The following is a 12,627-nucleotide window of genomic DNA, read 5'->3' as shown; positions in this document are numbered from 1 at the left end:
AAATACATTAAAATGTCACACATTAAAAACTTCCCTAAACAGGGCTGCCTTCAGATGTCTTCTAAATGTCAGGTAATTGTTTATCTCTTTGACATCTGATGGGAGGGTGCCACTACCGAGGCCCTCTGCCTGGTTTCCTGTAGCTTTGCTTCTCGCAATGAGGGAACCACCAAAAGGCCCTTGGCGCTGGACCTCAGTGTCCGGGCACAACGATGGAGGTGGAGATGCTCATTCAGGTATACTGGGCTAAGGCCATTTAGGGCTTTAAAGGTCAGCACCAACACTTCGAATTGTGCTTGGAAACGTATTGGGAGCCAATGTAGACCTTGAGGGCCACCGCTTGGGAAGGCTAAACTATTAAATTTCAGTAACTAATTGTAGTGTTATAGCTGGAACTTCAGATCAGTCATGACTTAAAGCCACATACCCTTCTACTCCATATAACGTATCATAAAATAAGCCATGTAAAACTTCAGTATGTTTATAGTAAAGATTGTCTGCACAGAACAAAACATAGCAAACAAAATATACAGCAGTTTTGTACGGATTCAAATACATTGTGCAGTTTTGATTTAATTTCCAGTACAAGTAGGTCTCTTCACACAACACACTTTGTGTGGTCTACGGTTCAAGAAAGCAGCCACCACTGTAAGAGTCAACCTCTGCTGCCGAGTAATCTTTGCAGATCAAGGTATATTCTATATCATACTTGACAGGTTTTCAAAAATCCATTGTTTTATGGGTAAGCAGCAGTATTGCAATATATGCCTTCTTAAATTTACATTTACATAAATAGGGAGTACTGCCCACATAGTCCTATTGTGTCAATCACATCTACAGCTTGAATAAGCAGCTTTGCAAATAAAATAAATTGTCAAGTCATTTACAATCGGTTGCTGTCCTTGTGGGTATTCTGCAAAAATATAGACTCCCAAGTTGAGAGGCCACCAGACATGTGAGTTTTTGTGCAGTCAAAATATTTTTTGTACACAGTACATTCTCTTTCAGATATTTTGGTTACATACAATGCATTTTTTAAAGCAGCAGCATGTATAAAGCACAACCCTAAAGAAAACACAAGTTCAGGCAAAAAATAAACTTATTTGTGGTATTTTCATCTTTGGCCAGACAACCAGTTGTAGTTTGTTTTTACAGATCACCTAATTTAGTGCCAAAGACTTGTGGAGCCTATTCAACTGCTACATTTTTGCGCACACATGTGCAATTCTGTAGGCTATAAAACATGGGTAGAATGCACCACCAAGTCCTCTAGAGGGTTTTGCAATTCAAAGCGAGGACTCAAATTGCAGGTCGCACAGGTCTGCTGGCAAGGCAGAGTACATCTGCATAGCTTGCTCTTAGGAAATCAGACTGAGAGTGGCTCAGTGTCCTTGCCCTAGGCTGAAAATAAAGGATGAAGTGGCTTAGGCAAGACACATGCCTAGTTTGCATAGCTGACAGGGGCCCTACAAGCACTAGAGAAGTAAAAAGAGTGCCAAGGTAGGAAGAGTCCTATTTATCCTTATGGGCACCCATGCTCAGGTTGCACTGCTATCCCCCAGGGAGCAGTGTCTAGATACACCTCCACCAATATCTTCTGTGTCTTCAAAAACTAAACATCTCAAGATTTACAGAACCTGCTTCTAATGCTTTTTCATCTCTTAAGCATCTGTAACATCAGTGCATGTCAGAATCTGGGTAGAACTCGGAAGTGTTCACCCAAGTCTTTTAAAGGTTTAGAAGTTAGGGCTGATTGGTCAATTCACAGCCCCCAACCCAACACGTACTCTGATTCTGCAAAAGCAGACAAAGGTGTTCTTTTGAGTAACTCTCCAAGATGTTGCAGCGTTCAGAAGCTTACGTCTGGTGGAAATAAGCTGCCTTTGACAGGACCGCTGCCTATCACCGTTGGAGTCCTACGAAGGGCTTGCCGAATATTGCTGCATCAAATGCTTGTGGCACAGGTTACAGACCCGCTCTGGGTAAATGCTGGAAGGAAGGGGCAGTTCATTTGCTGAACAGTCTTCACAGAACACCCCGCCACAGTTCTTGCAGGTGTTCTGAAGAGGGGAGAAAAACAAATGGAAGTTAAAACCAGCATTACATTTCCTCCTTAAGGGAGCAGGAGGAGAGAATCTCAAGTTGCCTTGTGTTTGTTTCAGGTTAATAGCTTGTCCTGTCCTTCGGGCTCAGGTTGGGCAGTTACTTCTGTTCACTATTTGCAGACTAGTTGCACTGCAGAAAGCGTGCTGGGGAGACCACAAATTACAAGGAATGCAAAATAACTTTAGCTCGGTTTTAATAACAAAAACAAAAACTCCTTTTACATTCATTATAATATATCAATAAGCATGACCCAACCACCAGGGTACTGAGAGAGCTAGGTGCTGCTCTTTATATACTACACCCAATTGCTGACACAGCTTAATTAACACAACTTAACAGCACCTGCTATACTGCTTCACAGCTGTAAAACTAGGTCGTGTTATTTGCTCTGGCCCTTAAAGACATACACATCTTGTGGAACAATAACGAACCTTCAAATTTAAAGAGACCATTCAACAACTTCCTCTCATTGCTGCACACACAACCCCCTTAAAGCAGGTTATGAGAGTGGTCAAAAAGTTTGCATCTGTTATTCCTACAAAAGGCTGAGTACACTACTGGGGCAGAAGATGGATTCCCCAAGTTAAGCAGGTGAGCCACTCTGTTTAATTTTACCTTTCTTTTGCTCTGTGTACTTTCTTCTTGACACAGCTGGCACAACTCTAATTTGCCAGGTCCAAGGAGCGTCTCCTAAATAATTGAAAAACATGTTATTTAAACATACAGTTATGCTTTTTTTTTTTTTTGCTAGCCTTTTGATTTCTCATGTGAATGTTTTGCTTACAATTTGCTGAAGCCCTCCCACTTGGACTTAAATCTCAGATGAGCTGAGTAGGCTCCAAACTCACTACTTCCCCTTCTGAGTTTGTGCGCTTTGAACATTGAAGCAGAACTCATTTGAATTTACCATTTTATAGTAATATTTGTATAGTACTCTGAAGTGGTCAGAGCACTTCATATGCGTTGGCTAGTTGTATAATCCTTATCAACAATCCCATAAAGTACCATAAGTCAGTATTATTCCCCCATATTAAAATACACAGAATTCAGACTCAGTCCCTTTAAGCTGGCAATTCCCAGACTACTTACTACAAAACTAAATTCAGTACTGCTAGGGCAACCCAGTCAGATGGATGGGCTACAAATAATACAAATATGAGCTTGGACACCAGGGCCAAAAGTTCCAACAACAGGAATTTTGTGCGGACTGGAGTTTCTTCATTAATTTTATGGTTTATCAAAATAATTTTCTAACAACGCTTCTGTTCTCATTGGAGGGTACATGCTTACAGCAGGCAGGGGTCCAGAATACAACATTTTAACATTTCACTTAATGCTCAAAATATTTATACACAAATATTTGGAAATTTACAAAAACAAAAGTAAAACTTCAAATCTATAAGCCAACATTCTAAAACCAACTTATTGATTTTTGACAAGTAAGTCAAAGACAAAATTACATGTCAGCATCCCAAAACCATCTGCACACCACTCAAGCTACTCAGCCTCTTTAGCAATTCATCATTTTAAATATTTGCCTGCATATTAAAGGCTCTTGGCTATTGACTGTTCTAAAATAAGCAACATAGATGACTTACATGCTCCTCTTGCAAGATAGGAGGTGCCCTGGAAGAGAAATAAGACATTAACTTTGAATGTTATTTCATCCACATCTTAACTAATGCAAGCTAGCCATTAGGTTTGTTCTGATTTGTCATAATGGTAATGTGGCCACGCACATTCATAATAATAGATGCTCTAAACATAAAGTAGGGTTGGTTGTCCGTGCCTCATACCAAGCTTGTGAAAGGTAGAATACAATCCATAAAATTAAAGTTATGAACTCCCAGGTTTTTACCAGCCCACCATGCAATGAACTCTCAGAATCCAAACACAAGGCCCTCAAGCTACTTTGTAAGCATCTGATTAGATTTACAAGGGAGCTCTGCTTGCCCACATCTTGGACCCAGAAACTAAGATGTGCTTTCTACAATTGTCAAAACTAAGACACATAAACCACATTGATGAGCACATCTACATGAAAGTTGCTTGTTTCACACTTCAGCAGAAGCCAATAGTTCAAATAACACTTCCCTAGAAGAGCCACCACAATGTGGAGTTTTGTATTATATGCCTCTATGGGACACGGGTGGCGCTGTGGGTTAAACCACAGAGCCTAGGACTTGCCGATCAGAAGGTCGGCGGTTCGAATCCCCACGACGGGGTGAGCTCCCGTTGCTCGGTCCCTGCTCCTGCCAACCTAGCAGTTCGAAAGCACATCAAAGTGCAAGTAGATAAATAGGTACCGCTCTGGCGGGGAGGTAAACAGTGTTTCCGTGTGGACAAACGCCGGCTCCCTCGGCCTATAGAGTGAGATGAGCGCGCAACCCCAGAGTTGGTCACGACTGGACCTAATGGTCAGGGGTCCCTTTACCTTTATCTATGATATCTATGCTACCTGAACAGACCCAACAATTTCCATAAGCTTCTGTTTGGCCACTAAAAACCACTGCAATGGCCAAGCAATTTGGAGGGAATGTGGCATCCTGAATCTGGGCATCCCATGCCCTGCAAGAAAGCAACTGTAAGCTCACAGCAAAGCTCACTCTCCAGATATGCCACCTTCAGCATAACTTATCATGGGATGTTAACTATCCTCCCTAGAGTACTTATCATAGCTGGAACACATGCTGAAAATGGTGTGCAAATATAGTATAATTGAAAAATGTCTGGATGACAATTGTCTAAATTCAGCCATTGTTTGCTAGGATGTCCCGCACAAACATCAGATAAAATTTCATGTGTGTGAGTCTACAAGAAGTCATCTTAGCTGAAAAACTGGCCACTGAATCATAACCACCAACACCTGTATGATCAAAGAGAATATGGATTGAATATATGGTCCATACTTGCTTGGAAGAACTGTCTGCCCCTCTTTTATTGGTGTTCTCCACGGAGACTCTCCTTCCAGGTGTTTGCTTCCTGCATCCTGCCAGAACAAACAGATACTGAAGGATCAAAGAAGAACACAGAAGAAATAATATGTGCTGTGTCCATTTCCCCTCCCCTCAGCAATAGCTATTAGTTTCCTGAACGGCCAGAATCTACAAACTTTTGGCCACCATGAAACTACCTACTACTACTAGAAGAACTAGAGATCACTTAAGAGAAAATAACGAGAATTGTGGTAACAGAAATTGCCATGTGCGTGTGTTACTCTAGGGATATTTGAAGAAGCATGTGGTTATCCTTCATTTACTGGCTTGATTTAATGTGCTGGTACTAACTTTTAAAGCCCTGAATGATTTCAGACCAGTTTATTTGAAGGATCACTTGCACACTTATTTAAAATGGGCAACATCCCTTTCTTCTTTGCTGTGACTCCCCCAAATCAGTTTCAGGGGGTCCCCAACCATCTTGGCAGATTAGTGTCCATTCAGCTGCCAGACTATTACTGAAAATCTATGCCTTTCTGGAAAAAGTCCTCCCAATAAGATGAACAATGATAAACTTAAGATTACAATAAAATGTCCTTCTATTTAAATCTCTCTTTTTAAGTAAACAGTGGTGTTTTTAAATATGATTCAGGCAGTACACCCCACCCTCCCTTCACAGCATATCAAATAAAATTACATCAATTAAAAGGAGGGAGTTTCACAGAATACAGGCCATTAATGAGCAGGCTCTGTCCTCTAGTTCTCACGAATTGAACTGATCTTGATTTATTTAAAATTTTTGGAAATTCACAGAGCAGCTTATATTAAAATTTCTGTAAGCAGTGTAGAGTCTTAATAGCAGGCCAGGAGGCAGGGGCATGCACACAACAATTGTACACCCGCATATACCACTCACCACTCTCCTTTCTTTCTTTTTTTTGCTGTAAGCACAAATGCAGAAAAGCAGCAGCTACTCTTATGCATGCAACAAAACAGGCACCTATCATCACACATGAGGATCGATGGACGATTTGCAGGCTGCTTTTACCTTTTTAACTTTTTTCTACATGCAAATTGCACGTGCACGGGGGAATTTTATCTGCAGGAGTTCAGGGGCCAACCTCCAGGTCACCTGCCCCTTCCCCCGTCTGTTTTTTTAACTTAAAAAAACCCACACAACTTGCCACGGTGCTAGCCACTCACCATCTTAATCAACCGGAAGTCAGGCATTAAACGTTGCAGGTCCCATGCTGTGGGACACTTTTCCGGCACCCTCACTTTTGACTTAAAGACATCTCTCGATATAGTTGTTTAAAATATTCTTGAGCAGCCAGTAATGGTAATTCTTTTTCTCTACTGCTTTTAATATTCCTTTAGTGTTTCTATATTGCTGTACACCACCCTGATTTTTTAATTTTTAAGGGCGGTATATAAAGAGCTTATAAATAAACAAATAAGTATACTCAAAGTCCTAAATTTACATTTAGACCTACAAATTAGCTAATGCATGTTTGTGCTCTGGGTCTGTGCCCTTTTAAATAACCTAGCAATGTCCTTGCAGGAAATTCACCAGCTTTGAATCACCTCAAGCTGTTACAGTATACAGTGGTGCCCCGCAAGACGAATGCCTCGCAAGACGAAAAACCCGCTAGACGAAAGGGTTTTCCGTTTTTCGATGTGCTTTGCAAGACGAATTTCCCTATGGGCTTGCTTCACAAGACGAAAACGTCTTGCGAGTCTTGCGTTTTTTTTCGCTCCCCCCCCCTTTTCTAAGCCGCTAATAGCCTTTTAGCTGCTAAGCCGCTAAACCGCTAATAGCGCTAAGCCGCTAATAGGGTTGCTTCGCAAGACGAAAAAACCGCTAGACGAAGAGACTTGCGGAACGGATTATTTTCGTCTTGTGAGGCACCACTGTACTTATGCTTCACTGTGACCAACAGGAAACACAAACCTCAACAACAGCAACAGTAAAATAAGAAGAATCCTAACAGGTTAACAAGAGTAACTGAATTAAAGCTACAGTTAAGCACCAAGAAGCAGAAGAAGAACATTACTGTTTTCAATCCGGCCTTCTGGAATCCTTTGCTTTGGCTGTGCAAGCTTCTGTTCTCTTGAATTCCAGGGTGGAAATGTGACCATCGCTCTCGCTCCAGTTTCAGTTCCAGTTCCAGCTGACCCCTGCAGTAGCAGCGTGGAGAGAAAGTGTGTTAAGGACAAGCTGTAGTTTACTGACCCGATAAAAAAGGCCACTGAAAGAAGGAAAGGTTTCCTATTTTTTATGCTCCAGATTGAGAATTTCAAAAACGACCCCTCTGAAGAAAACTGCACTGCCTCCAAGTCGCACCCTTGGCCCATCCCAATGCCAAACTTTGTAACCCCTCCCTTAGGCATGTAAATGCCTTGCCCTCCTCTGACTCTGCTAGCCTTGCTGGTACCCAGCTAAGCAGTGTGGCATCAGGTTCGCAGATTCAATCCCCACCGTCTCTAGGTGGGGCTGGAAATGGCTCCTGCCTGAAGCCCTAGACAGCCACTGGAGACAACGCTAAGTCAGATGGCCCAATGGTCGGACTCAGTATAAGACAACTTCCTATGTTCCTGCATTGACCAATTTCATTTCATTTTTGCCAGAGCACATAAAATCATAGAATTGTAGAGGTTCCGGGGGTCATCTGGTCCAACGCCCTGCAATGCAGGAATCTCAACTAACGCATCCATGACAGAATACATCATTATGTACTCAGTGTGAACACAGAAAGACATGGGTAAACCCGGAGGCACATGAGCCATGATTCACCACTGCACACAAGAACAGTGTGCATCAACAGCACTTCCCCTGCATGGAGACTTGCAGGTTCTATGCACAGCTTATGATTTCTCATGTCTCCTGCATGAACAGGTAGAGGATCAATATTAGCTGTGCACGAGTATCACAAAGGCCAAGAACATAAGGCGTGGTGAATGAGTATGCCCGTTTGTGTGGGCATCGTTTAATACATTCACTTGTGGTTCTTCTAAAGTGGCCCACAGATTTGCACACATGGGTGACAATCCAGGCAAATCTCTAGGCACACAGCACACAGGCTGCTGCCGAAGATGGAGGAGACAACTCTTAAAAGCCATATGACTTACAGTCATATCTCGGCTCCCAAATGCCTTGGGAGTCGAACTTTCTGGCTCCCAAACGATCAAAAACCGGAAGTGTTCCGGTTTTCTTTTCTTTTTTTGGAAGCTCAACAACCGGTATGGCTTCTGCTATTGTTTCTGGCATGCCTGTGCAATCAGGAACCAATTGGAAGCTTCACCTTGGTTTCCGAACCTTTCGGAAGTCGAAAGGGCTTCCAGAATGGATTCCGTTCTACTTCCAAGGTCCGTCTGTACTGACTTACATTGGCTGGCTACACAAATGGAAAGAAGCTCTTCTTCAGCCTTAAGCTTTGAGATAGCTCAGTTGGCAGAGCATGAAACTCTTAATCTCAGGGTTGTGGGTTTGAGCCCCACGTTGGGCAAAAGATTCCCGCATTGCAGGGGTGGGACGAGATGATCCTAGTTTTCCCTTCCAACTCTACAGCTCTACGATTCTACTGAAAGATGTATATGGACTTACACAAACAAGAACTTAACAGTTTGGAAATTTCAAAATGTCACCCTTGTTTTGGAGAGGCTTGCTATGACAACCTGTGAGGAATCCTGCAAAATGCGCAGAACATGCAAAATGTTCCAGCAGAGCTGGAAAAAGGCTGCTCAATAAAATCACACACAAATAAATCAGTTCTGTTCACCGCTGCTTGGTGAGCTGTTCCACCTCCATCTGAAGGCTGTTGATCTTATCCCCAAACTCCTGCTTGAAGAGCCGATTGTCTTCCTCCAGGGACTGACGCTCCTTCTCTGCATGTTGCAATCTGGATTTGAGCCACATGAACTTGTGATAAAAAACAAAAGCCATGGTGGGGAGGAAGACTGAGGTTAAACAATAAATTAAAGAAAAAACTGAGCCCAATGAAAGATGAGAGGAAACGTATGGGAACAGGAAGTGAGAGGGGGAACCAAAAGAAATCTAAAGAAAAATCAAAATGGAGGTGAACCAGGCAGAAGAAACTTCTATTTTCATTTTTTTTTATTCTATAACTACAGTTTACAGTCATTAGATGATAAACATAAAACATCACTTTTATCCATAGTCAAAGCAAATCTCAATTACACAGTATTTGTAAGTCATTTCTTTTAAATTTACGTTACATTGCAGCTTTATACAAGTAATTAGAACTTGCATCATGGGTTACCTACTATATTAAGAAATTAGTGCATTTGTCTGGTCTCTTCCACAACTGTTACATCAGGTTAAACACACACGGATCCAAGTGGATACAAAGTCGTGGAGAAGTATTTAGGCTTCCCAATCTACTTGAGGCATCACTGCAATTGGGGGGGGGGGGGCAGGGAGAGAAACGCACTTTCACAACAGAGGGGCTGATTTCAGACTGCATGTTTTCACCAGCTATGTGGCATATACTCAGCACAGTGGCCTAACTGTAGGGTGGACAAATAGAGGCGGTCACTCAGCAAAAATAATGGAGTTATCACATATTCCAGTCCACCTCTGAAATACCATCTTCCAACAGACTCAAACGTGATTTAATCAGGCATATGGCACAGTCCTCCATTTACCAGCTCAGGATGCTGACAGGGCATCACTTCCTTGAAAGAATCCCACTGTCACAAACTCTCAACAGTATGAAGAACTGTATCATGTGCCCAGTTCGACATCCTGCCCCTTTCTTGGTGAGTGGCTGGCAGATGCACAGCAATTCAAGCCAACAGTGTGGAGAAGAGAGGGACAGAGGGGACTGACTCATTAGCAAATCACCGTCAAGATCAATCAGCAAAATAACATTTTCTCTTCCTTAAGCAGAAGAAAGTCCACCAGACCATTCTCTGAAGGGCTAAGATGGCGACAGCTTCCGCTTCCAACCATTATTCTAAGCTACCATCCTCTGTTCTCACTCAAACTAAGGCATCCTAAAGCCAACTAGCAGGAACCAGGTATGACTCTGAAGCATCACTTCAAAGGACATTTTAAACAGAAGGAATTATGGGCTAGAATTCGGAAGCTGTGTATTTGTTCCCTTGTCCTCTCTAAGCATGATAATCATAGTGCAGCCTATGTGAAGCCAGCCAAGTCTCTTTTGCTCATGTGAAAGCGAAATCCTAACTACAAGAGGGGTGTGGCATCGTAATAATCCTCGCCACCAAATTAGATATTTTAATGAAACATGTTTACTTTAGGATGGAATTTAAATTGGTGCCTAAATAGACATTGCTCCAAATTAACTGGGTACAATTACAAACATGCCACACCAAAGTGTAATTCTTAAGGATTCTTACTTTAAAGGAAAAGAGCAAAACATCTGCTCTGCCAGTTTTACAAGGAACACAAGAGTAAAATTCAGCCCCCTAGATTCTAAAATCAGCCAATTATTCCCCTCCCCCATCTTTTAAAAAGTCAATTTTCCCCATTTTGCTTGAACACAAAACGAGATTTCCATGGGAGGGAACTGAAAAAAGAACAACAGACTATTTAAAACTATAAAACTAATTTGGACAGCTGGACGAGTATTGATAATGACTCTACACACTAAAGGCTGTTTAGGGACTAACACAGTGAACTCTTGCAGTCACGAGAAAGACCCCTAATTTAATCCCAAAACAAAAAATGATGTTATTTTGAGTTCCAGCAAGGTGTTTTCCTATGCTTTCTAGGTTTTAGTCGGTCTTTCGGTAAGTCCCCTGTTTGAACCAAACACTTAGAATCAAAAGTTAACAAGATCAAAAGGCAACTTTAAGCAATAACGATCTAGTTATCGTATGCTGTAGCTACTCTGAGTCAATGACTGACCAGCAGTAAAACACTACCAGTTCCATTCATCCTCTTAAACAAGGTAAGAACCATAATGAACTGTTCTGCAAAATACATTATTCCATCTTTCCTAAAAGAGGAAGAGAAGATAACACACACCTATTATGAGAGTCCTTCTAGAAAAGAGAACCACTGTTTATTTTTTAGGGAAATGAAGGCAGAGGTAGAAGGCAATGCAGAAACGAAAAGGGCTTTCCATTTTAAAATATAGCTAGCGACTAGGCATTACATCCATGTCACTGGAGGGGGTTGAATGAATATGCCTTTCTCTAATGCAAAAGGGTTGGCATTGGCGCATTGTCTTAGTGCGTCCTTGCACTGCAAAATATTCTGGTTACAGTTCGTTACAATTTTGGTTTGCATTATTTGTTTTGTATTATTACTGCCCTCCTCTGGATATTTCTTTACGTCCATGTACAGTGGATTATATCAAAATAATGGGGTTGTGGGATCATTGGAATGGGCAGGTGGGAAAAGACACCGAACAAGACAATTGTATCTAAATGCAATTGAGAAAAGGTGAAAAGAGCAAGTCCAAGCAGAAACACATTTTGTTCTGCTATAAAGCAAAACAGTGTAATCTCGCCCCATTTCAGCTGGGGTGGTTGGACGCACAATATCTGTGAACTGGTGCATCCTTTGAGTTGTGTGCTGAGCACACTGTGCATATCAGACCCACTTTCCGTCTACATAAATTTGTGATAAATGCACAGTTGGGGTGGGGGTGGGAAACGTGCAATGCAGACAAGCCTTTGGTAAACAAGGACTAGGCCCTTCTAATGGGAAGTTCTTTCGACGTGAGCTTGTCCTGGTCTTGAGATCAAATGGGACAGAAAAGCTAAACGTTCATGGCTTGCAGCAGGCACCCAACTGCTTTAACTTTCATGTGTGTATTTTCTTCATACACTTCACAACAGGGAAACAGAGGGAACTACCTCAGCTTCCCGCGAATCTGAGAATTTTCAAGGGGAAAGCTTCACACTTTTCCAATATCCTGTCAAGAGTAAAAAGCTTGTGCTGTATACACTTGGTATCAATTGTATGTACAGACCCACAAATCTGTTTTTACTTATGATTTTATGGAGTAGGTTCTGGTCAAATCATTTGTAGTTTAGTAAAGTTTAAGCAACAAATAACTAAGGGAAGGAAGATTATAGGCTACCTTTTCTATTTCCAAACAAAACAGATGCTTAAAAAAAGAAAAGAAAAAGAAATCCACCAAATTCCAAGTCAACTTTAGGTGACAACATTTAAGTCTGACATCTAAATTCTCAATCTCTTTTTGCTTTCCCCTCATAACTGAGCTGAGATGTCAAGAGTTGTGAGGCGACCAGCTGCAAAAAAAATGCCTAATGGGGCTTCTGAATCAGTTTGTTTGCTGCACTATTTAAGGTTTTTGCCTGTTTCACCAAATCCTTTTCACTATATAATGATAAGGAGATGATAAGGGGGAAATGGAGGGAAAGAAGAGGAGGAAATTGACAGCAGAAGAAAACACCAGTTAATTCAACAGGTATCTGACAATATAATTCAATGTCAATGCTTTTCTTGAAAATACAAACAACAACTATTTTATGTGTTAAGAAACCGGTCTTGATTTCCATTCAGTAACAGCAGTGGATATAGCGATAGATATTTCAGTACGGCTAAATCTGGTGTATTTGCAAGGTT

General features: G+C 41.6%; 1 protein-coding gene across 10 annotated transcripts in view; it reads right to left on the bottom strand.

Annotated features, from left to right (window-relative positions):
• Positions 1 to 12,627, bottom strand: part of RUFY3 (RUN and FYVE domain containing 3) — a 231,185-nt gene that overhangs the window by 179,927 nt on the left and 38,631 nt on the right. For 5 of the 10 annotated variants that reach the window (XM_083756524.1, XM_083756527.1, XM_083756526.1 and 2 more), the window contains 6 exons: positions 8,822 to 8,941; positions 7,097 to 7,220; positions 5,016 to 5,095; positions 3,705 to 3,732; positions 2,722 to 2,796; positions 466 to 2,060 (listed from right to left, as the gene is read on the bottom strand). In XM_083756524.1, coding sequence (XP_083612650.1) covers positions 1,917 to 2,060; positions 2,722 to 2,796; positions 3,705 to 3,732; positions 5,016 to 5,095; positions 7,097 to 7,220; positions 8,822 to 8,941 — 571 coding nt within the window. In that variant the 3' untranslated portion in view covers positions 466 to 1,916. Of the gene's footprint in view, positions 1 to 465; positions 2,061 to 2,721; positions 2,797 to 3,704; positions 3,733 to 5,015; positions 5,096 to 7,096; positions 7,221 to 8,821; positions 8,962 to 11,355; positions 12,379 to 12,627 lie in introns of those variants that run through there. The other 5 variants (XM_083756530.1, XM_083756525.1, XM_083756532.1 and 2 more) reach the window with 3 other exon arrangements.

This window comes from Podarcis gaigeae (assembly GCF_964106915.1).
Source record: "Podarcis gaigeae genome assembly, chromosome: 9".
Lineage (NCBI taxonomy): Eukaryota > Metazoa > Chordata > Lepidosauria > Squamata > Lacertidae > Podarcis > Podarcis gaigeae.
The sequence above is the reverse complement of the archived record's forward strand: the minus strand, read 5'-3'. Positions and strand labels throughout refer to the sequence as shown.